General features: G+C 40.8%; 1 protein-coding gene across 2 annotated transcripts in view; it reads left to right on the top strand.

Annotated features, from left to right (window-relative positions):
- Positions 1–26,706, top strand: part of CREB5 (cAMP responsive element binding protein 5) — a 620,787-nt gene that overhangs the window by 198,504 nt on the left and 395,577 nt on the right. For both annotated transcript variants that reach the window (XM_073630162.1, XM_073630163.1), the window contains exon 5: positions 18,970–19,130. In XM_073630162.1, coding sequence (XP_073486263.1) covers positions 18,970–19,130 — 161 coding nt within the window. The remainder of the gene's footprint in view (positions 1–18,969; positions 19,131–26,706) is intronic.

Here is a 26,706-nt window from a genome sequence, read left to right on the forward strand (position 1 = left end):
ATTGTTCTTCCCTGAAGCTGTAATGAGAGAGGGAGAACAAGTTGAGTGGCATTGGCTGTTAAAGCAGACAAACTGGTTGGAGCTGAAGAAAAACACTTACGGATCTTCACTGGGCAGTTGTTCACGTAGTGGCCCGTTCCGCCACAATAGAGGCAAAGGTTCAGTTGGCGCCTGCGTGCCCGTTCTTCAGGGGTCAGAGTAGTACGCATAAGTCCAAGTTGCATGGGTTCAGAGGCGTCAGTTGCTTGATTGGCTGGGTTTGGCCCGGCAGAAGGTGGATACCGGGAGGCAAGCAGCGGGGCTCTGGCAGTCATCCACATAGGCCGATTTTGTTGGGCAGATCGTTCAGACCGGCGCTCACGAAGGCGTCGGTCAATTTGGATAGTGATGGCAATGAGCTCTTCTAAGGTGTCAGGCATTCCTACTCGGGCAAGCTCGTCCTTAAGACCCTCAGATAACCCCATGCGGAACTGGTGGCGTAGGGCTGCGTTATTCCACTGAGTATCCGCGCTCCAGCGTCGAAAGTCCATGACATAGTCCTCGGCCGGTCTACGGCCTTGCTGGAGCGCGATCAAGGCTGCCTCAGCGGTGGCAGCCCGCTGAGGGTCCTCATAGAGCTGGGCCATGGCTTCAAAAAAGGCAGGTAGGGTCTGGACCTGTATGGCGTTGGATTCAAGTAAGCGATGGGCCCAGGTCTGGGGTTCCCCCTGTAGAAGGGATACCACAAACCCCACTTTGGTGGCTTCCAAAGAAAAAGTCCGTGGCTGTAATCCAAAGTAAAGTTGACAAGCGCTGCGGAAGGCCACAAACTTAGTTCGGTCACCGGAAAACTTGTCAGGAACAGGTACTCTTGGTTCTGGTGGAAGCATGACCACTGAGGGTGGTGCTGCGGCCTGTACTGGAACAGCTGCGGGTGCAGAGGCCACACCACCGGAACCACTGAGGTTTAACACTTGCCCTTCCAGTCTGTTATAACTGTCTTGTAGAGTCTTTACTGCTTGGGTGAGGGCCGCCAAGTGTGTACAGATCTCCTGAATAGGAGAGGTCTCTCCTGCAGGCTCAGTCATGGCTGTTCGTACTGTGAGGTACCTGGTAGTGAGCCTGACTGGTAGAAGGAGACCTCTCTTAAGCGCTGGTTCAGGAGCCGCTGGAAGTGGGAACAGTGGTCTCCTGAGCACAGTGGGTAGGAGGGCCTGATGCAGGTTCCAGCAGAAGCAGACACCGGAATTGGGAGGATGTTCCGCAGGGATGGCTGAGCTGTGGATGCAGGTAACTGGTGCAGGCTGGTAGGTTGGCTGGCAGCCGGATATGAAGATAGTAGCTGGAAGCAAACAGGCAGGCTGGAAGCAGCGTTAAGGCACAGGCAAGCAAGGTCAGACAGTCCGTATTTGGCAGGAGATCAGGCAGGGTATAAGCAGGAGGGATGATCCAAGATTGGTCAGACAGGCAGGAGTTCGGCAACAGGTAGCAGAGTAAACAAGGTCAGACAAGCCGGGTCGGATGGGAGATAGGAGAGTAGTCAAACGTAGCCGGGTCAAAAGTAGTAACAAGCAGGCAGATACTGGAACTTTCAGGTGCAGAGCTGCAGACGAACAGCAGCTAACATGAGCACCTGTCACCTTCTTAAAGGCCCCTTGGCGCCAAACGGCGCTAGCGCGAACGGGCGCGCGCACGGGCGCGCGCGTGCACCCGCGAACGCGCGAACGCGCGTACAGGCATCCGCGGGAGCGCACCGGCGCCCCCTGGTGGGGATTTTGGCTGAATTCGCTGGAAAACACTCCTTGTGGACCTACGTGCACGCAGGTTCACCCGACGACTGCTGACATGCCCCTGACAACATGTATTCCACTTATAGTCTCCATCACAGGCCTGTGTGACAGGATGACAACAAGGACTTTCATGTCAGGATCAACAGATATTATTTTAAATAAAATCTGTAGAATTACATTTTTGAACATTACTTTTGATACAACATTGGCATGTACAAGCTTATTTGAGATTTTAGTGGCTAGGTTTACATATGCTTTAGGGCAACAACTAAACCTAATTCTAAACCTAAACCTTGGCTTAATGTTTAAGTCTACACTTTATCCCTAAACTAATTCATAAAACATTATACTGAGCTCAACCTTAAAAACCTAACCCCTAACATGAAGATGCCCCTAAACCTCTGCCTTAAAGCCAAAGTTTAATCTGCTTACATTTGACTTCCCTGTTTTTTCTTTTTCCCCCTCATCAACATGCCACTGACATTTTTAAATAAAACTTTTCAATTTTTATTATATACCTTATTATAGACTCATTGATGGTATCATTGAGTCTCTGGGGTTGATTTACTAAAACTGGAGAGTGCAAAATCTGGTGCAGCTGTGCATTGTAGCCAATCAGCTTCTAACTTCAGCTTGTTCAATTAAGCTTTGACAAAAAATCTGGTTGCTGATTGGTTTCTATGCAGCAGATAAACCAATCCCTCTATCTTTCTCCATGCAAGCCAGGCAGGTCATGGCTGATGGGAGGGTCTGGGAGGGTACTGTACAGTACATAGCTTCCTGAAAATATCACAGCACCCTGTCTTAGTCTTGTTATCAACATCCCTCAGCCTTGATGCAAGCGATGGGTTGATTCTTGGGATGAGTTATGCATATATCAAAATGACATGATGGATGAATGTCAGTCTGGAGGAGTGGGTATTGTGACGCAGACTACATTTGCACACAGACTGCACTAAGTAATGCTGCCTGAAGTAGTGTAAGAATTGAAATCCAATACATTAAAGAGACAGGGAAGGGACAGGAGAGGAATAATCTAGATGACACTGGATCTTCTCCCGTGAGGAAAAAAGGCAAGCTGTATCTGGCTCCTGTACCATTGACTGAAGTGTACTTGTGCATGGACATGGAATACCAAAGGAGTACCAAAGCGAGCAGAGTGCAATGCACACTTTTAAAGCACATCACTGTGCTTTATAAATGTGTCGTGACATATAGAGAGAGAGAGGAGAGAGTGAGTGAGAGAGAGAGAGAGAGACAGACAGAGAGAGAGACAGAGAGAGAGACAGAGACAGAGAGAGGAGAGAGACAGAGAGAGAGGGAGAGAGAGAGAGAGAGGGAGACAGAGACAGGGACAGAGAGACAGAGAGAGAGAGGGAGAGAGAGAGAGAGAGGGAGACAGAGACAGGGACAGAGAGACAGAGAGAGAGAGGAGAGGGAGGGAGGGAGAGAGACAGAGAGAGACAGAGAGAGAGAGACAGAGAGAGAAACAGAGAGAGAGAGAGAGAGAGGAGAGAGAGACAGAGAGAGGGAGAGAGAGAGAGAGAGAGAGATAGAGAGAGAGAGTATAGGTTTAGCTCCTGGATATAGGGAGTTTAGGGAGAACATATGGATGTTTGACACTTTTTTTATATCTGGTTCTAGTTTTGTTAAGGCAAACTCTACAAATTTAAATTAAAGCTGCATTAAACCCAAAATATATTATATTGCAGCTTTCCAAATTTAGATGTAGTGGCTGCATTTGTTTTTAGGCTTTTTTTCCCTTATTTTTACTTGGTGATCCAGCCAGTAAGTCTTTTATTTTTCAATTTCTTATAAGAAACCAAGCTGTCCAGCAAAAGTTGCAGTTAGTGAGTTGAGACAAACCATTCAAAACTGACAGGGATGCTTACATCGGTCAGCTTTTCTTCATTTGTGTCAAAATTTTTATCTGAAAGGGAAAAAAAATTGTTGCTGTAACTGCTTAAAAATTGTTAGCTGAATTTTGGCTTTCATTTGTTAGTCAAGTCTACATCTGCTAGTACATCTAATACTACCCTCTCCCCAGATTGACAATGCTGCTGTTCAAAGTTTTCTCTGTTGCATCTCCATCCAGAGTGGAGACACCTTTTGACCAGGTGAAAAAAAAAAAACACTTATAAATGGAAAACAAACACAACCACTACATTTAAGAATTGGTAAACTGCAATATACTACATTTTTATTTTTGGATTTAATACCGATTTAGGTTCACGTCATTGGTTGACTTGGGGCTGATGAACTTCATTTGGCACCAATGCATTTGCCTTCAAGAACTCTGAAGTGAATGTGATATTCAGTCAAATTCAATCTATCTATACAATCTTCAGATTATTTCACATTTTTTGTATTTTCTTTTTTTTTCTCTTTGGCATGCAGTGACATTATATCAGTGGAAAGTTAATGTAGCTTATTTTAAGGCTTCATTTTTAAGTTAATTTTTCAAATAAATTTGTAAATCATTTGTACATTTTGTTAATCCTTACATTAACACAAAATTAAAAGAGAAGTATGGGATTTTTTTATCCCATAATCATAGTTTCTTAGGTGGATGCAGCATCAGTCCGATGCTGCATCTGTCCCCCACCGCCTCTTCACTGAGAACCAACCCACTGAACATCGCCGATGGTTCGGTTCTCTCACCTCCCAGAGCAGAGAGCTGCTGCCTGTCAGTCAGCAGCTCTCCTGCTCCGCTCCTCCACGCTCAACAGTCCAGGCACTTGGTGGATCCAGATTTCCAGAGTTGGGATGACGCGGTGCCTGGACTGATCTTGGTGATGTCAGCAGAGAGTGGACTTCAGACCGCTCTCTGCTGAAAATGGGTCACAGGAGCGCAAAAGCAATTGCACTCCTGTGACCCATAGGAGAAGTCCAGCCAAATGAGATCAGGCTGGACTTCTCCTTTAAATATTTATGTCAATTTGATAAAAATAAGTTCTAAAATATGCATCTTTCTAGCAAATGCATTTTAAGCAATAACATAAAAATGTTGTTATCTGTGATTAGTTATTGCTATATTTTAGAATTAAATATAATTTAGGCTCTGCAGTGAAATATCATTCATTGGATAACCTTAGTGATACCTTAGCTAAAGTTATAACTTTCAATACATATGCTAAAGTAAAATTCTCAATAGAAACTGCAGTAACTCTTCAGTTCACAGGCGAGATTTGGTTGAAATAAAACATATAAAGTATTTGGAGGGTAGCCAATCTCAATATGTTGGCTGGTTTTTATTACATGAACTGTTTGCATTTCTCATGTAAAGCCGGGGCTTTGCAAAGTCTGCCATGAATTAGATCATAAGCCGAGACAAAGAAAAAGAATGGACAAATGAGAGTGGCAATAGTTTGCTTTTATAAATAGAAAAAATAGAAATATATTACTAAAAAGAGATTTTACTTTAAGATTTTAAGTCTATGTATACTATATATATAAAGTAAGATCTTACAAGAACACTAATTGAACCAGAGGGCACCACTCTGATAGAAAAAGTTGGTTGGACATTTTCAGCATATTTTCCATTGTTTGGCCTTTTGATAATAGGTATTTGTTGTTTTTGTTCCCTATATGCAGTGTTAGGAAAGTGTGTAAATCTGGAGATAATATGATCGTTAAACTTTAATATACCCCCCAACCCATCATTTAAAACATATTTCTATGAAAAGTGAAAATCCCCTGTTTTATAGGGAGTCTATGCTGTAATAACATGTCACAAGTCACCGTGATAAAAAAAATGCACAGAAATATTTCTTCGGCATGGTATTTTAAGGCTACACCACCGTCAGCAGGTGGAATCATATGTAAAGTCTGTAATAATTAGATTCTTCTGCAGAAAAGCCTTGGATCTGTGGTAGAAGGACCCCGTTGTGCCACTCAACTAAGGAGTCCCCCAAACACACAGAACATTTGAGTTCTTTAAAGTACACCAATAACAATGAAAACATTTAAAACTATCATTACACTTTGAAAGCAACCTATAAGAGGGTCTTGGGTAGTTTTTGGCAATTTGGCTCCACCCTTTCCTTGGGCTCCCAACTGGGGTTTCAATACCAGATTATGTTAATTCTGAGGACAATATTGAATTTCACACTTCAGGTGTCTTCAAATAGATCACCGAATAAACCTTCAGGGTGGGAGGAGGGTGTGAAAACTGTGACTTTCAGGAAAGTCAGTACTAATACAGTATAGTGCATATGCTTTGTGTCCAGAGGACTCCCAGGGCAGGCAAGAGTCAAATTTTAGGTGCCTGTGATATTTGGTTTTACAAGTTCACTTTAAAACACCAGTCAACCCCTAATATTATAGCTCAAAGTTGACTTCCTGAGTTAACACCATACTTTTATATGAGAACTCCAGTGTCAAGATCTTTCTGTCACAGTCTCTGTTTTATGGTCATCCTTGAATTGTTATGTGTGCCTGCTCACTTTAGTCTTTAGACTTTTCTCAAGACTAAAGTCTTTTTCAAGCCTATTGCATTTTCCATATTATAATAAAAAAATCCAGTCCCTTAACTATGGTCACAGCAGGTTTTCAGGCCTGGGAATTCATGACCAGAGGTCTCATCAGGTGGTTTAACTGTGCAGTATGTGCCTTAAAAATGAAATATCAGATGGGTAGATAATTTATTGGGTGTTAATTAATTTCTTGTCTAGAAGCGTTCAAATGTTTTTCATATGTTTTTCACAGAAAACCCCATGCTTGAATGATTTTATATATCCTCAGTAAAAACTAATGCATTTGGTGACTTTAAGGGAAATGTGTAGTGATTTTGTAAATGCTTTCTTTCTTTTTTATGGTTGCAGCTTAAAAAATATGCTTTAAAAATGTTTATTTTTTTGTGTCAGATAAATATAAAATATATCATATTAATATTTTTTTCAGATTTTTAACCAGCAAGTGGCACTTTAGGCTACTTTTCACATTTTAAAGCTGAGGTCTATTTAAAATTGAAAATATACTGCCTCTGCCCTTCACCCACTCCCTAAGGAATTGTGACTTTCGACTGTGTGTCTGTTAGAATGGCAGTGATTTTCTCATTGACCATAATAACAGTTGCCCTATTTACTAAGGGTGGGGGTTTTCCACGCCCTAGCTATGGTTAGTCTAGTTGCCACAAATACACGGGAAGCCAATAACCGTTCCAACCTAAATATATCCAGAATGGGCTTTTTCAATAAGGTTTTTACCGATGTCCATGTGAATCAGGGAGTGAGTTAAATGGGAGTTTCATCCATTTTTTATACTTCTTCTGATTATAATGCCCATTTAAAGTACAATGGTAAATATATGTTATTGATTTCTTGTTATTGTTTATAAATACCTTACTTTAATGCAATTTGCCGGCACTTCCAGTCCCAGCCACCTAGGTGATTACATCATCAGGCGATTCCCTTGGATTCCTGGGATATCGGCATCATCTATCCCAGGAGTCTTCGGATAGCCTAATAGTAATAGGCTACACAGTATTTCGAGACAGCAAATTACATGATCGGGAAGAGTTAGATGCCAGGCTCTCTGTTGATTTGTTGATTGACAGGTTGCCATAACAACAGTGCAGGAACTTCTGCCGACGCCGCCATTGCTATAGCAACCTGTAATGAACAAAGTGTGCCATGCAGTGTCTTTATTGTGCAGGTGCAAGATTGGGAGGTGCAGCTGCCCTGAATCCCAGGAGTCAGGTTTCAGATGCCTACATCCTTGATGGCCCCTACCTGCTTCTAAGATCAAGTAAGGGATTACTGATTTACAACTAAAAACTGTGAGGACAGTTATCAAAATATATAAATTAGATTAGTACGATTACTAGGAATAACGGGGGGTGGTTTTTATCAAAAAATTGCGTAGCAGACTGGATCTCCACTTTAAGTTGTAAACCCGATCCATAGCCTCTATGATGCATTTTGACATCAATGCAGTGTAGCAGTGTACAGATGCTTCTTTTGGTGCCGTGCAGCATGTTTTTTCTCTCATAGACTTCAATGGGAACGCATGGAAAAAAAAGTATGTGAAACACATGTACATGAGTCCAGGGATAGCAACATCATCTCCTGCATTTGCTTATGGACTATGTGATTAAGGTACAAGACCTTGCTTATCCCTTTCATGACTAAGCCTATTTTTGAAATTTGGTGTTTACAAGTTAAAATCCATATTTTTTGCTAGAAAATTACTTAGAACCCCCAAACATTATATATATTTTTTTAGCAAAGAATCTAGAGAATAAAATGACGATTGTTGCAATATTTTTTATCACACGGTATTTGTGCAGCGGTGTTTTAAACGCAAATTTTTGGAAAAGTGACACTTTCATGAATTTTAAAAAATCCAAACAGTAAAGTTACCCCAATTTTTTTGTATAATGTGAAAGATGATGTTACGCCGAGTAAATAGATACCAAACATGTCACCCTTTATAATTGCACGCACTTGTGGAATGGCGACGAACTACGGTACCTTTGAATTTCCATAGGCGACGTTTTAAAAAAATTTTACGGTTACCAGGTTTGAGCTACAGAGGAGGTCTAGGGCTAGAATTATTGCTCTCGCTCTGACGATCACGGCGATACCTCACATGTGTGGTTTGAACACCGTTTACATATGCGGGCGCGACTTCCGTATGCGTTTTCTTCGCTGCGCGAGCTCGCGGGGACAGGGGCACTTTAAAAAAATTTTTTTTTTTTTTTTATTTAATTTATTTATTTTTGTACTTTATAAATTGTGTTTAAATTTTTTTTTTTTTTTTTTTTTACTTTTATTGCTGTCACAAGCAATGTAAACATCCCTTGTGACAGTAATATGTGGTGACAGGTACTCTTTATGGAGGGATGGGGGGTCTAAAAGACCCCCCATCCCTCCTTTACACTTCAAAGTATTCAGATCGCCGAAAACGGCGATTCTGAATACTGTGTACTTTTTTAAATTCGGCGCCATTGGCAGCCGAGTAAACGGGAAGTGACGTCATGACGTCGCTTCCGCATTTACAAGAAGAAGGCTGGAACAAAGCCGCTCGCAGCTTCGTTCCAGTCCGCCCCCAGCCGCCGAAGGCAGCGGACCGGACACCAGGCCTCCCGATCGCACGGGAGGCCCGGTAACAGCAGCGGGAGGCGGCGGGAGGGGGGGGATGTCCCCTCCCGCTCCTCCGGTATAACAACCGAGCGGCTTTTAGCCGCATCGGTTGTTATATTCGGGTAGCCGATCGCCCGCTGAAAACAACGGTACCGGGATGATGCCTGCAGCTGCGGGCATCATCCCGGTATAACCCCGGAAAGCCGAGGACGCATATATGCGTTCGGTCGGCGGGAAGGGGTTATGCTATCTCTGGCTTGACACTTAGAAACAAACCTTAATTAGTCTTCATGTACAAATAGACTATTATGACCACGATTTTGCTGCGTTTTGTGGCCAGCGGTCAACATGTTCCTATCCTGAACATGATTTTTCTGCATTCTGGAGAGGGGGGTTGAAGGAGCAGCTCCAAAACTCTGGTAAATGCTTATGTGTACATGGACACATAGGCTTTTATGGAGTTGAGTTTAGGAGCTTTGACAAAAAAAGCCAAAAGCTCCTTAACTCATGTTTAGTTACTGTAGTGTACATGGAGCCTATGGGGTTTATTTACTAAAGGGAACTCCACTTTGCACTACAAGTGCACTGCAAGTGCACTTGGAAGTGCAGTCGCTGTAGATCCGAGGATATGCAAGGAAAATAAGAAACAGCATTTTTTCTTGTACATGATTGGATGATAAAATCAGCAGAGCTTCCCCTCATTTCAGATCTTCCCCTCAGATTTACCGCCACTGCACTTCCAAGGGTACTTGCAGTGCAGAGTGGATTTGCCTTTAGTAAATCAACCCCTATCTTTCTTAATGAGTCTTACTCAAAATGAATTTAGTCTGCTTGCTAAGATCTTTGTCAATATTTTGATTTCTTTATTAAATAAAGAGATCGGTTTGTAGTTATTTGTTTAGTTTAGGTATCATGACTATATTAGCAGTCAACATCTAAGGCCCCTTTCACACGGGCACCATCAGTTTAGCCATGTTAAAAACATATCAGTTCTTATCCGTTGCTTCATCCGTCTTCATCCGTCTTCATCCGTCTTCTGTTCCGTTAATCTCTGTTTTCATCCGTCTTCCATTCTGTTAATATCCATTTTCATCCGTTAATGTACACGTTTACATCCGTTTTTTGATCCGTTTTTGTATCCGTTTTCATCCGTTTATAGCAGTTTCTGTGCCTTTAAGGAGATTACCCAGAAAGCATTGCTCACCCCATCCTACATTGCCATGCGTGAACATTATGCAGACTACTTTCTATCTCCATCAGGAGAAGTTCCACGGCAGTACCAATATATATAAATAATGCAGTGCAAATTTAAATGTATTAATTAATTAATTTGGTTATTTCATTGTGTTTTGATAGCATAAAAAGACACAAATGCACATGATATGTTCAAAACAGTTTTAGTTTTATTATTCTGCATAACCCTTTTAATATAAAGGTTTTTTCACTTTGTTTTTTTATTTGTCAAAGTATGAACTTTGAATTATTTCTTCAAAATGGATCTTTACTGATCGGACGTTGATGGACATTGTCAGTAATATCCGTTTTGATGGATCTGGACGTAGCCTTGTACGTTAAAAAAAAGGATAAAAACGGTTAACGGATGATAACGGATGGTCATCCGTTTGCCCATAGGTATGCATTGACGTCCGTTGACGGATGGAATAAAAATGGATAGATGGTCCGTCTGTGTGAAAGGGGCCTGAGAGGATAAGGAGTGTCCATGCCTAACATGATTAAATAATTGGGTTATATAGAGTGCCACAATTCACAACTTTTTTTTTTTTTGTAAAAAAGCACAGAAAAGCCATCTGGGCCTAGGCATTTATTTGTTTTTAAAACTGTAATGACCTGTAGGACAACAATTAATAGATGTTTAAATATAGTGGTCTTTTTAAAATGTCTTGAGGCCAAGAGATAAAATCTTCCAGTGGGGACACATGTTGTAGAAAGGAATTCCTTCCCCCCCCCCCCCCGGGAAGGTTTTCTCTTATTTCCTGCCCTTCAAAACAGGAAGTGAAGGGAAATATCCCGAATTGATACATGTTTTAACCCTTCTCTATACTATCCAAAACAACAAAAAAAAAGTTTTGGCTATATATACACCTTAAAGTGGTATTAAATCCCAAGCCCAAAATGTAATATATTGCAGCTTATTCATTATCAGATGTTCTGCCTGTATTTGTTTTCTTATTTTTTTTTTTTTTATTCCTTTTTCTCCTGGTGATCCAACCATTAAAATACCTCCTGTATGAGTGCTTACATTCTGGATAAAGGAGCAACAGACAACTTTGGGCAGCAGCATTGTCAGCCTGGGGAGAGTTACAGCAATTGTTTTGTTCCTTTTGGGATAAAGGTTATACATAAAAAAATAAAAGCTGGCACCTGTAAGCGCCCCTATCAGTGTTAAATGGTTTTGTCTCTTCCCTTCAACAGCTACATCTGCAGGGTAGCTTGTTCTATTTGAAGTGAAAATAAAGGAAAGAAAGCCTAAAAAAGAAACCTAGTGCATCCAGCATATCTAAGAAGTGGTAAGCTGCAATATATTAAGTGATCTCTTTTGGGTTTAATACCACTTTAATTTGCCAACCTCTGCTCTACGTAAGCATTTTAAGTTGTAATAGTAAAGTGCTCTATTGTGTGATCAGCATTTACTGCAACTATTATAGCGTAACTCCACTTTTGTTGAGAAAAAACATTCCCCTCTGGGTGATCTATGTACAGTGCAAGGATTATAACAACCTTTGTTGCAGATTCCTACATTTTGTTATTCTGTCGAAATCATTGTTTGTTCCTCTGTGCCTCTGTGCACAGAGTGGGTCTAATGGGAGTGGTTTCATAATTATCAGTCAGCTGTGAAGCTGCAGAGCATTAATGAGGAAAGCTGCTGGGCCTGCATCCCTTTAGACGTGTTCCAATTGGGAGTATCTCACCAAAAATGACATTTTTGTTGCGGAGGATGCCTGAAATCTGACTTGTATCTTAGGCAGACTTCTGGGAAAATTGGTGAGCCAATCACACAAAAAAAAATTATGTTTTTGGGGGGTGGTCAGTACACATTCTTTGTACAGAACTACTCCAGGTAGCTATATTGCATTGCATTTTCAGAAAATTACAGTGGCTGGAGATTGAAATGGAAAGGTAATTTTTAATAACTTTCAATTACAATATGACTTGTGTTGCAATTTTATATGCTATATCATTTTTTCTTTATTTGCTATTTTTTTCCCCACAAAATCGGAGTTACCCTTTAAAGAAAACCTGTTCTTTTGCCAATGCATGAAAAAGTTTGCTCTAATCCCTCCATCCCCAGCATCACATATTCCTAATTTTTCACTCCCCCAGTAATCTGTTTGTCTGCCAGGAGTGAAGAAAATATCCTATGATTTTGTCTCTGAAGGAGCATTTCACTCATTCCATTTGGCAGTGCTGGTCCAAGCAATATTGGTTGAACCAGATGGACTATTGATTGAACTAGATGGCTTTTTTTTCAACCTGACTAACTGTAAATAGCAGTAGCACATAGAGAGAGTCCTTGAATCTGTGTAAGCTACAACCTGAGTGACTTGTATGTTACACAGGGTAGTTTCGCCTGCTCTAGGCAACAAAAAAAAGCAGTGTGGGAGCAAAAGAAAGCTGAGTATATGATGATGGATAAATATGCAAAGTTTAGTATTTATACCATCTCCTGTACCTTCCTAATGGCCAGTAAGGCTACTTTCACGCTGGGGCCACCCAAGCTTTAGCGCTAAAGCGCCGCTCGTTTTAGCTACACTTAACGCTGTTTAAGCTGCGCTTTTAGGCTGCTAGCGGGGCGCTTTTAACGCCTGCTAGCAGCCAAAGAAGGGGTTAAAAACACCAGTGTTAAAGCGCTTCAGAAGCGCTGCCCATCCATTTCAATGGGCAGGGCATTTTGGGGGAGCTGTATACAGCTCTCCCAAACCGCCCCAAAGATGCTGCTTGCAGGACTTTTTCTAACGTCCCGCAAGCGCACCGTCCCAGTTCGAAAGCACTCGGGCTTTAGGAAGGTACAGGAAATGGTATAAATACTAAAATTTGCATATTTATCTATCATCACATACTCAGCTTTCTTTTGCTCCCACGCTGCTTTTTTTGGTTGCCTAGAGCAAAAGTTTAGTGGGCCAGTAAGAAGCTCCTGGAGGTGGAAGAGGGCAGGCCAGCTCACAAAACTTTCAGGAAATTTGAAATTTGAATATCACAGTGCCGCAAAATTCTGGACAAGCATAACAGTGTAGTACTGCAGCCTGTTTAGTACCTTAAGCATACTGACAGGTTTACTTTAAATTGGTCTATTTTTATTAGATATACTACTTGCACATTCTACTATATAAAGTATACGGAAATCTTTCCTTGTGCCTGTTACTGCAACTTTTGTGATTTTTTGAGGTCTGTCATTTCTCACATTGTCACTTTGAACTTTTATTCCAAATACTTCAGTTTGAATTCAGACTGGCTGAAGCCCATAAGACGTCCACACTGAAAGCTGTATTTATTTTACTTTGTGCAACTGGTTTAATGCTGTTCAGGTACAGCTTTTGAGTCTTACGCCTCCAGAGGTGTTAAATACATCTTAAATCAAAAAACAAATGTTGGAAAGCACAGGGTTGAATATACAGCTTGGCTGCTATTAATAGTTCCATTCTGTAACATTCTGCTCATCGGGATCTTTGATTCTTTCTCACCTCCTTGTTAATTGAGCAATTTAAAGATCAGTCCACCCAAAACTAGAGTTTCGGTTTTGTTGGATGCAGCAGAGTTCAAACGTATCAGATCTAAGCTCGCTAATTACCTTACACAAGACAATTTTCTATCAATTTCAGCCACTTTCAACTATCTCTTAAACAGAAGAAATGGATGGGTGAAGCCCACCCACTACCTACAATTTTTATTAAAATAATTGGTAGTGGATGGCCTTTTAGTCATTTATTTATTTATTTTTACTAGAAGGCTGGTTGAAAGTGGTTGAATTGCCACAGAATTGCCATGTTTGCGGTCAACATTACTGATTTCAGTTGTAGGAATATCTAGACATGCAGTTGAATTATTTTTGTTTATAATGGAGAATGCAAATTGAGGGGGGGGGGGGGGCACCTGAAACACTACTTGTAGAGCAATTGTATGCTGGGAGTCTCAATTTGATAGCAACAATGTATTGGCCAGGAATAATTCCAAAAGTACTCTGGCCAGAACAACCGAAAGCCAAAAATTATTTCACTGAGCATATGTGAGGGGATAAGATTTTGGTACTTGTGGATCTGTGGCACCATCACCTATTCTTTGGCTGTTTGGACAAACAGGAGATAAAGTCAAAAATGGACTGATACTAGCAAAGCATCTCAAAATGCCATACAATGTACAGATCTTTAAAACCCAACACCACCTGTATATCTTATATACAATGGTCCAACAACAAGTTAATTACTCTCTGTATGGCCTGCAAACTAAACTAATTACAATATCTCCCAGCTTTGAGTACTCAAACACTACCTGAAGCATCCAAAGTGTGTCCATCACTAAGAATGCAGACCACCAGAAAGAAAACACATAATTTTGTTGAAAAACTCATGAGCTCTGCTAGTTATCTATAAACAGGGCTTTTTTCATCTGGAACTTGGTGGAACTCAGGCCTTTTTCTCCCTGCTCGCCACTATTACTTGTAAACATGTCCAGCTTCTGTGTTTACAAGTGACAGCTTGTTTCCCAACGTCTCCCACAGATCTGATCTCTTGCGTGGCTCACACTAAGTGAAGGATAGAGACAAGGGAGATGCAGGTGCCCGGGGTGCAGTGAAGATGCCGACACCCCCACAGGATGATTTCCCTGCAAGTGAGAGAGGTAGAGCCAACTACAGTGTGCGGGGAGGTACTAGAGCTGACTGGGTGCTTCAGCATATTACAGCAACAAATATAAGACATGTGGAAAATGGCAGGGGGTTTTAACTACTTAAGCCCCGGACCATTTGGCTGGCCAAAGACCAGAGTGTTTTTTGCAATTCGGTACTGCATCGTTTTAACTGACAATTCTGCGGTCGTGCGACGTGGCTCCCAAACAAAATTGATGTCCTTTTTTCCCCACAAATAGAGCTTTCTTTTAGTGGTATTTGATCACCTTTGCGGTTTTTATTTTTTGCGCTATGAACAAAAAAACAGCGTCAATTTTGAAAAAAAAGCAAAATTGTTTACTTTTTGCTATAATAAATATACCCCCAAAAATATATAAAAAAACATTTTTTTCCCTTAGTTTAGGCCGATACGTATTCTTCTACATATTTTTGGTAAATATGTAGAAGAATCACACTCACCCGTGATCACTCTCACGGAGCTTGCAGCAGGGTCGCGCACGTGCCACCGGCGATGCGCGTGCGACCACATGGCGGCAAATTTAAAGGGGCGTACCTGTACGCCCATTTGCCTGTCCGTACCATTCTGCCAACGTAAATGTTCAAGTGGTTAAAGAGGTGGGGAGAAGATGGGGCAGTGGAGGGGGGTCTGCATGCAGAGGTCAGAGTTGAAGAGGGGTGAAAGTGAGATGTGGATGGAGGATGCAGAGGTAAGCAGCTGTAGAAAAAGGCTGAACTCTGCACTCCTGTGTGTGTAGCGAATTCCTGAACAAATTCCCAAGTTTTTTTCCGAACTGGTCTTGAAAAAATAAAAGCCAGAATATAGTGGCAGGGCTGGAGTGACTGGGGTGTAGCAAGGGAAATAGACATAAGTGTTTACTTTTCTAAAACAGACAAAGCATTCACAGGTGAGGGACAGAAGTCTTATGTCATGTTGCTGTACTTGAAGCATTCCAGTCCTGTGTCCCTTTAGGGACACAGCTCAGCATTAACAAGTATTGCTTTCCAGCATTGTTGTAACCTAGTTTAGTCTGAGGGAGACAAAAAAAATGTACCTGTGAGCTCTAGATTACTGTAAATAGTGCTATGTGAACCCCATGTCACCCGAGAGAGTGCTATGAGAGATTCATAATACCCCAAAGACCGATCAATATGTTGACCTCGAAGATGCTGTTTTTTATTTAGAATTCTTAATTTCATATTTTTTTTTTAGAAAGAGAGTGAGCAAGTAAAGATTAAAATTAAAATGATTGTCTCTGTTAGGAAGTTGTCTCAGTACTGCATAGCACAATATATGAAATTAGTCAATGTATACATTATGTTATAAATAATTCCTTACAGACCAAATATAATACCATACTGTGGTCAATAATTTATTCATATATTAAATTATGGATGTAGAGATTAATTTAGTTGTTCCTGTTCTGATAACACTGAAAAGAAAAAAATAGGATGTTTTGAGCTGAATTTTAGAAAAATAGAAACATAGAAAAGTGACAGCAGAAAAGAGAGCAATTGGTTGAGTCTGCCTGTCTTTTTAAAATTTTAAAAATTTTTAAAAAATTTTGTTAACTTTTTTGTTTAGGTATAGATCTCTGTTTGGCCCAAAAATGTTTGAATCCACTGACTCACTATCTCTGCTGGAAGTCTATTCCAAACATATTGAAAATCCTGCCCTTATTCACCCCTTGATATATGTAAAGTGGTTATAAAGGCTCAAGGTTTATTTTACCTTAATGCATTCAATGCATTAAGGTAAAAAAATCTTCTCTCAGCGCCTCCTTATACTTACCTGAGCCCCATCTTGATTCAGCGATGTGCATGAGAGCAGCAGCTCTCTCTCTCTCCTCACTGGCTCATACAATCACAGCCAGTGAGCCAATGAGGAGAGAGTGGGGAGGGGGCAAAGGGGCATGCTCTGTGTGTGAACAGACACACAGAGCAGAGCTTGGGAGCAATCCTTTTTGAGTGCCCTCATAGCAAAAGGCTTGCTATTAGTAGCACTTGGCGGGGGGGGGGGGGGACGACAAGACTGCCAGCGGGGGACCCAAAAAGAAGAAGATCAGGGTTGTTTTGTGCCAAACCATTAAACAGAGCAGGTGAGTATAACAGGTTTTTTTATTCTTTACTTTTGAATCACTTTAAAGGTTTCAATCATGTCCCCCCTTTCCATTCTTTTCTCCTAACTGTATATTTTAAGTTCCTGAAGTTTCTCCTGATATGTTCTATATCTCAGACCTTTCACCATTTTTTGTTACCCGTTTCTGGACTCGTTCTATCTTATTAATATTGTTGTGTAAGTGAAGTCTCCAGAGCTGGACACAGTATTCTAAATGAGGTCTCACTAAAAATCTGTATAGTTATTACCCTTTTGACCAATCTTCCAAGAATGCCAAATCATGTTCCATGTTCCTTGTGAAAGACTTGTATATGTTACCAATAAAATAATTAAAGCATATATATGTTTATTATTATTATTATACAGGATTTATATAGCACCAACAGTTTGCGCAGCGCTTTACAACATGAGGGCAGACAGTAAAATTACAATACAAATCCATACAGGAGGGATTAGAGGGCCCTGCTCATTAGCGCTTACAATCTAGAAGGGAGGGTCAAGTGGAAACAAAAGGTAATAACTGTGGGGGATGAGCTGATGGAAAAAATGAAAATACAGTTGTTAGGTGTGGGTAGAGTAGGCTTCTCTGAAGAGAAGGGTTTTCAAGGATCGTCTAAAAGCTAATAAAGTAGGAGATAAGCGGACAGATTGGGGTAGGGCATTTCATAGGATTGGAGAGGCTTTGGAAAAGTCCTGGTGGCGAGCATGGGAGGAGGTGACGAGGGAGCTAGAGAGCAGGAGGTCTTGAGAGGAACGAAGAGAACGAGTAGGTTGGTATTTAGAGACTAAGCTAGTGATGTAGCTGGGAGCAAAATTGTGGATGGCTTTGTACGTGGTTGTTAGAATTTTGAATGTAATTTTTTGGCTGAACAGAAGCCAGTGGAGGGATTGACAGAGAGGAGTGGCAGACACAGAGTGATTGGTAAGGTGGATGAGTCTGGCAGCTGCTTTCATGATATATTGAAGAGGTGATAGACTATGTAGAGGTAAGCCAATGAGAAGGGAGTTGCAGTAGTGGAGGCGAGAGATGACAAGCCAGTGAATTAAGAGCTTTTTTGTGTCATTGGTTAGAAAGGGGCGTTTATTAGGGTATCCTTTTTAATAGATGAAATCCTTTTGCATTTCAGTTTGTGCCTTTGGATACAAATACCTGGTGATCCTGCCAGTTCATCTTTTTTACCTTTTAAAACTGACCATGCCACAGAAGCAGATATGTGCTAGTGTTGTCAGGTTGCATATAACTAACTGATAGAGATACAGTAAATGCACGCCATGCGTAGACACAGCATGCCTGTGTTTCCCAAGTCAGATTTACAGACACGTCTCCTGCCCAGCATTGCTGCTGCAAGAAGGCTGTGACAGTGTCTCTGAACCATTATCCAGCCAGCCCCAGCTTGACTTATGCAGCTGCAGCTATTAGGGGTGTGTATAGCAGAAGACATACACAGACGGGGAAAGTAGTTACCCACCAACCATGTATGACATCACAATCTGGAGTGCAAGAAGGACATTCTTCTGAAGAGCTCCAGTTTGGTCAGTTTGGTCTCATGTGTACATGTAGAGTATGCTGACTGTGGGGACCATGAGGTTATTCTTTCCGTGGAAATTTTTTAAAGAGATGCCAAAGAGGCATGTTTTAGAACTGCATGGTACTAACTAGAAAGCGTTGAGAGCTATATGTTGTCAAAGAGATTGCCATGTAAACTGCACATTACCTGAGATAGTGCTACATAATCTGCATTATGTGGCAAAAAGAACTGTGTATATATATATATAGTCAGTGAGACATCCATATTGCTGGAGAATTGGCAGCCAGCCAGGAAAGAGCTTCCCAACACAATTCTGCAATAACTTCAGAATGACCTAACTATACTGAGAATTGGTAATGACATTTTACATCGCCAGCATTGATACACCCTAACTGAATTACACTGTCATTACTTGGCACCCGGGCTCCTTTACCCAGGTTCTAGGAAAGTCCAAGGGCCTGTTCTTTGGTCTGGTGATCTGGCTACCCCCACCCCTCCCCAAGATAGGACTGTATGGTGGTTTTGAGAAACACATACAGAGTCATCTAGTTTTTACACATGATATCTGTTACTTTTATTTTTTATCAATTCTGTTTTATTCTGTTTGCAGAATATCAGCATGCATGGAGGAATGACAGGACCAGTGTCCCACCAGCTATCAAATTCAAGAATGCCAAATCATGACACCAGCGTTGTAATTCAACAAGCAATGCCATCTCCACAGTCCAGCTCTGTCATCACCCAAGCACCTTCCACAAATCGCCAGATTGGGTAGGATGACCATTTTTCTCTCTTTGATGTTTATTCTCATTATTAATTATTCCCAATTTAACAGATTGATATTTGGCTACTGGCTTGTTATTTCTGGAATATAATAGCAAAGTGTACATGTTTTCATTGCTGTTTTAATAGTTTCACTTACTGTACGACAAGCTGTTAGGGCTTTTCTTTTGTTTCTATTGTTAAAGGTATATAATTTATTATATATATATTCAAATGTCCCCATTTAATTCAGCCATAAAAATATCCACCAAAGATTTATCTTCTGACATATGCTAGAATAAGATAACGTGCCTAAAGTCAGAAAAAAAAAGAACACTTTATAGAGGAAAGAGAAATCCGAACTGCCCGTCATACTGAGGTCAACCTATAATTGTGTGTTTTTATTTATTCTTTATGTCATTGTGTGTTTGGCTCATTGGCTCACTCTGTTGTCGGAAGAAGTCTAAAGTAAGGAAAGTCATGCTTAAGTGGGTAAACTAGTGCTGTCAGCATTATCATTGTGTGTGAGTGTTACCAATGCTATGAATAAAGTTTTTTTTTCTATTTTTACACAAAGCATAGCCCCTTTGTCCTGATATGAGTAGCAACTCAGATGGTCTGCTCTCTTGTAAGCAGCCATTGAGCATTGGTCAAGATGTTGTTTTTTGACAATGTTAAGATTAAGTCCTCCCTTTCCAAGCTGTCATTCCAGGTTCTAACCATGTCAAGTCTTGACCCATGGTGTGCACAGTCTTTCATCATTAAGCATTTATAGTTTGTAGTCAACTGCTTTAATTGATTATGTTTGCTAGATCTTGCTAGATGTGGGATAAAAAAAAAAAGTATCCAGTTCTAATAGTCACTCACATTGCTGCATCTGTTAGATAGACTGGTCAGTTTGCAATTTGTTAAGTAGCTTGATTACTGGGGCCTGAGCGCCCACTCTCTTAATGACCGAAAGGTAAAATATTTGGACGCTTGTTTTGAAGTCTAACAACTGATTTGTGTTGGATGGAATAGTTTCAGAACCACATCTATGTAAATCTATGTAAAAGCTATGTTCAGGTATTAGAAAAACATCATCCTATGTATGTAGGTATTCTATGAAAATATCCGTTTTTGGAAACTGCTTGCCCTCTGTAGGTGAAGATGCTGAGTATGCCTGAGCTTGACCTGTGATTTACAAGTGAATGTTGTGGAAACTTCAGCACTTAATCATCGCTGTATCCCTTCTGTAAAAGTACATCAGGGAAAACATATTTCAGATACTATCAGCTGAAGGACTGTCAGATGTAATATTTATCCTTGCTCTCATCTCTAATCATATGACACCTTATTTTTGTATGTGCTTTCCATGCTGGAATGGAGGTATTCAAAACTGAAGAGAAGGCATTGATGGGTATCAAAGTGCTTTTTGATAGCATCAGCACACATGATGTCAACATTTCCTTTATTTTCCCCTGACTCTGTCGGAGCTGTTACAAACAGGATTATGAATTTGAGAGACTTATGAGTTTTCCTATTTGCCATAGGAGGATAAGCAAAAATAAAAAATGTGAGCCTTTTGAAAATGTATGCCTCGAAACAGTTGTAACATGAGCATGAAAGGCAAAAGAACTTGGATGGACTTGCTTTCATTTCCATTCCCTCCCAAAACACATTAAAACCAAAACATTTGGGAATAAGTAGTATACTAATTTCAAATGTGAATTTCTTAGTAGTCTCCTGGGAATTAATCTTTTAACATACATTTCATATTAAGGATTGCACATTACACTTTGTATAGCGCCATATTGTAGTAATATTCTGATTTTATCACGGCCTCAAATATTTAAGTGTCAAAGTATGGCCAAGCCACCTGCAAATGTTTGAGATGGCTGTTTTCCAATCTAAACAGCCAGCAGTAATGAAAAGTCTTCTTTCAGGCTACGCAGCGCGCTCTGCTCCAGCAGGAGACTGGGATCCACCTGTGCCCACGCAGAGCTCCATTCGTGGGGAGTGGTGAAGTGTTCACAGATGGGGCTCTCCTGGGGATACTGTCGTCTTTCTCCTCCGCCTCCCTTTTAACTTACTCCCCGTTTGTGTTCATGTCTGCACATACAGACTTCAACCATCATCCCATTCATGGTCTGCCTAGGTAACCATTCACAGTATTAAACTCTAAATCCAAGGATCCTGGAAAATACCATAATATTAAGGGAAATTATGGAGAGGGATTAGCTGCAAGCAACGCCTCTCTCAAATATAACCTCTGGGCATTATAAAGCTGCATATAGAGAGTAGGAGTAAAACTGCAGCCTGAAAGCAATGAAAAATCATGGTGAAGTTTAATAAGGTGTTTTCTTGTCAAAATGTGAAAAGCCTAGAAATAAATCAAATACAAAACAAATGGCAGCTTAATCACACCTTAATAAAATATACTTGGACAATTGGCACAATGTGTGTGGAGCTTAGGTAGAGTACTTTCTGTTGCCATTTTTCCATGTTAAAGTGATTGAACTGTATACCTTCATCTATAACCATCCAGTCCACCCAGAACTGCTTTTTCAGTTATCAATCAACACTCAATAGAATTGTGCAGTGGGGCTCCCTGCCAGAGTTAATGTTACCTGATCTTCTTACCAGACTTCATGCATCTACCTGCTCACTAGCAGTAAGTCTCACTTTTATTGCTGCTTTCATCATAATGTTAAAACAGAATGCCAGAATCTGTGCTTCTGCATGGTTTAAATACCCCCCTCCTGCTGTGACAGAATATATATTGTTTTTAAATTAAATATAATGCTCACGTGACCTTCCTTGTCCTTTTCTCCCTCCAACAAACCATGACTGGTGAGAAGAGATTAATGGTGAGGGTTATGTCACAGTGATGTGTGCCCCTTGGAACTTGCAAGGGTGGGATGGACAGTGCTTATTGGTGTTGTTGCAAGGGTGATCTATGCTTGGCAGCTATGGCATCATTCGCACACAGGCAGCAGCTCTGCAATGAAACCTTCTATAGTGCAGAGATCTATAGGGGGTGTGTCTTGTATGACATGGTCGCTGACATGAGAAGCAGACACCTCTCCAGGTGAGACATAATAATGTAATCCCCTTTGTGAACCACAGGGTGCTTGTCAAGTCTGTGACCTGAATATACCAAGCAAATACAAAATAACAGTGATACTAGTAATAGATTGCATAAAATCCTGATCCTACTAACCACCTAAAGTGGGAGGAAACTACCATGGACGATTTTTACCCATGGGTAAGCCTATAGTAAGGCTTACTTTTAGGTACTGTAAATATCTCCTAAATGTGCACCATTTAGGAGATATTTACTTGTGAAGCCGCTGGTGCCCTCTGAAGGAACGGCATACCGTGCCGTTCGTTCAAAGCCTTGTGCCGTGAATAGTGGCTCCCGGGTGCATGCGCGGGAGTGACATCATCATGGTTTGTCCAATCAAAGGACCAGAGCCCGCCAACCCGGAAGGAAGACCTGGTGAAGATGGAAGCCCTGTCAGCGGTGACAATGTGGGGCTGGAGGGCTTTGTTTTAAAGTAGGTTTCACATAATGTGCTAGTATGCAATGCATGTTAGCACATTATAACTTTGCCTTGCAGGTTTAAAAAAAAAAAAAACGGTTTACTACCGCACTAAAGTGATGGTAAAGTCTTTTTTTTTCTTATAAAAATAACAAACATGGTATACTTACATGCTCTGTTGCAGTGGATTTGCACAGAGCAGCCCAGATCCTCCTTTCCTCAGGTCTCTCTTCTGTGATCCTGGCCCCTCCCTCCTGTTGAGTGCCCCCACAGCAAGCAGCTTGCTATGGGGGCACCCAAGCCGATTCACAGCTCCCTGTGTCCATTCAGACACGGAGCCCCGCCCGGGCCTACTCCTGCCCCCTCTCTCTCCTGACTGGCTAGCTGAATTTGATTGACAGCAGTGGGAGCCAATGGTGCCGCTGCTGTGTCTCAGCCAATCAGGAAGGAGAATCTAGGATGGCTGAGGCACTCCAGACATCACTGGACAGAGAGGGACCTCAGGTATGTGTTAGGGGGGGCTAAGGGGGGCTGCTGCACACAGAAGGCTTTTATCATAATGGATAGAATGCATTAAGATATAAAAACCTTCTGACTTTACAATCCCTTTAAGGAACCAGCCTTTTTCTGATATTTGTTGTCTACAAGTAAAAATCTGTATTTTTGGGGGGGAAACTTACTTAGACCCCCCAAACATTATATATTTTTTTTTACAGAGACCCTAGAGAATAAAATGGCGGTGGTTGCAATTTTTTATGTTACACGGTTTTTGCGCAGCGGTTGTCACACATTTATCACACAGTTTTTGCGCAGCGGTTTTTCAAACGCAATTTTTTTGGAAAGAATACACTATAATGAATTGAAAAAAAAACCCATAATATATACCCCAATTTATTTGTATAATATGAAAGATAATGTTATGCCGAGTAAATAGATACTTAACATGTAATTCTTTAAAATTGTGCACGCTCGTGGAATGGTGTCAACTAGAGTACTTAAAAACCTCCATATGCGACGCTTCAAAAATTTCTACAGGTTGCCAGTTCAGAGTTACAGAGGAGGTATAGTAATAGAATTATTGTGCTTGCGCTCAGACATACCACACATGTGTGGTGTAAACACTGTTTACATATGTGGGTGTGACCTACATATGCCTTCACTATTGTATGCGGGAACGGGGGCGTTTTAAAATATATATATTTTTATTAATTTGATTACATTTTTTTACACTGTCACAAAATGTTATCACTTTTATTGCTATCGCAAGGAATATAAACATCCCTTGCAATAACAATACGGCATGACAGGTCCTCTTTATGAAGAGATCTTGGGTCTAATGGGGGCATGGGGGCACCTCCACTTCCTGCTCTCCCAGGATTGGCTGCTCCACAGCTCAGCATGATTGGGCATGCTGAAGTCATGTGGTGCCTTTCCAGAGATTTGACTGGATGTTACTCTTAATGGGGCATGATCAGTGTGACTGAAGTGTAGGAGAGTTTAGAGGTGGGCGGGGAGTCTTGTGACATCACGACTCCGCCCACGAGCTCTGGCAAAAGAGACCCACCCACTGATTCCAGAGTTTTGTGGGGCTCCTACTGCTGAAGGGGTTGACATTTGCAAGGTAGGGATACATGCATGAGGCTTGCATGTATATATACATTAATATTGTGCCATTAATCTATACTGGGTGAGTGGTGGGTTTACATCCACTTTAAGCTGCTTTCCTGTATCCTGGGTCTGTGATATCTGTATTTTTGGATTTTATCATTAAAAGCTTGCAATATTTCTGAAGATTGGAGTGCATTCATTTTTTTTACATGAGGCCTAGCGAGTCATGTGGCCAAATAGAAGCATGAGCATCATGGAAACAGACTGAATTAATACCATCTAAAGCTGCATGGGGAGGAAGAACCTTAACCATTTGTGTACATTGTGTGTACTACACGTGCTCCCCTGGCCAAAAAAAAATTAAGTACACAGGGTACATAGTATGCCCTGTCCTCCCTGCTGATGCTTCCCTCTTACATTTGATGGCAATCCTCCCAGGACCTCCTGCTCTCTATCTACCTTGTTACCTCCTCCCATACTCGCCTCCAGGACTTCTCCAGAGCCTCTCCCATCCTCTGGAACTCCCTGCCCCAGCTCCTACCCTGTCCGCGATCCTTGAAAACACACCTATTCAGGGAAGCCTACCCCACCTCCACCTAAGAATTGTACTTGAGTTCCCTCCATCTGATCATTCCCTGCAGCCACTACCTTTTGTACCACCTCCCCTTCCCTTTAGATTGTAAGCTCAATCAGCAGGGACCTCCTATAATTTCTGTATTGAACTGTATTGTAAATTGTACTGTCCCCCTTTTATTGTATCACGCTGCATAAACTGTTGGTGCTATATCAATCCTGTATTATAATAATAATAATGGCAATATCAAGCTGTGAAAAGTTACTAATTTCTTGTTGTTCTTACATAACAGGAAGTGAAGGGAAATGTCTCAAATGGGACACAGATGTCAAAACTAATAGTTTTAATCATAGCCTACCCTATCCACAGTAGGAAAACAAAGGTTTTGTCTTTTGATTAGCTGTCTCCTGTTTCTATATTTTCATACACAACTGTAAAAGACTGTAGGACCATCAAATTTTGAAAGAAATATGAGTCATTCACATCAATCTCTATGGGCAATGCAAAGCCTTAACATGGAACTGTCATAAGTATCCTAAAGACATTTTGTTTGATAATGACCTAAAAGCAGGTATATAAAGATCTGTTTACTTCTGAATGCCCTTAGAATGCATGAACCCTAAGCTGCTCTATATAAAAGCTCCAAATCCCAGACAGAGTTCACCTCCCCAAATTCTGACATACCCATCTGCATACCGCAATTCAACGCACAAATCAGTTGCGTTGAAAGGTAGAGAGGATATTTCTGTCTAAATATACATTAATCTCTGTCAAGACTCTTTCATACTATTTAGCAATCTGTATACCCTACAAGCTAGAACCCTACAAAGAGAGCTGTCAGAAATATCCTGTCTGTCAGATTAAGCAAGGATTTATAGGCTGTTTGAAGGAGGTGGGGGTCACAACGACCTGAGCTGACCCGCTTGAAGAATACACTCTGGGCAGAGCATTTTTATAAGGAATGAGAAGAGTTTTAATCATAAGTATGTATAGGCAACTTTAATTGCTATTAGGTAGTTTCCAAACATTCACAAGTAAGTATGGTGATAGATTCCAATGAAAGTAAAATAGAAACTTCTTTTTGCCCCCTTATGGATTGCTCTACTTGTGGCTGCATAGCTCATGGGGCAGAGCAGACTGAATGTCCTCTCTATACAGTATATGCTTACTTCAAATGACAATGTATAGGGCACAATAACTACATCTCTTAACCTAAAAAAAACTGACAGATGTGAAATAAAACACCCTAAACAATAATTATGCTGAGATGAATCTTCTAAAGCCACATCTCAGAAAAAGGCATAAATCCCCTAATTATATTTTAAGCTTCTGCTGTCTAGTCTGTGCAGCCAATTTTCTGTCTACAAACTTGTATTAGTAAAGACATTTTACACTTACTTTTCTAGCTTGCAAGGTTTGCAGAGAACAAAAACAGATGTGACTATTCATTGATTTTATGGGATTTTTTTTATTATTGGGATTTTTATTATTCAGCCATTTACATTGATAGAAATCTGTTTTATTTATTAACCTGTTTTTATTTTAAATTAAAGCATTTATTAAAAAAGAAAAAGAAAACCACATACCAGCTGTGTTCTGCCTGTGGTCCCTCAGCTGCCAGTCTCAGCATGCCTAGCCAGACTAGTCCTGATCTGGAGGTCACTCTCAGAATCAGAAAAGTACAATGCTTATGCAGCTTTTACCTGTACACTTCTGTGTTTTCATGTGCCTCTTTTTCACTGATCCATGATTGTATATTCTAACACTGAGGTTCCTTCTTCAATTGGTTCTCCCTGTCTGCATTAACCAAAAAAAAAAAAAAAAAATTAAGCCCTTATGAAACTGATATGGGAAAATTTTAGCCCTTTACGGCTCATTT

This window comes from Aquarana catesbeiana, linkage group LG05, assembly GCF_042186555.1.
Source record: "Aquarana catesbeiana isolate 2022-GZ linkage group LG05, ASM4218655v1, whole genome shotgun sequence".
NCBI classification, from domain to species: domain Eukaryota; kingdom Metazoa; phylum Chordata; class Amphibia; order Anura; family Ranidae; genus Aquarana; species Aquarana catesbeiana.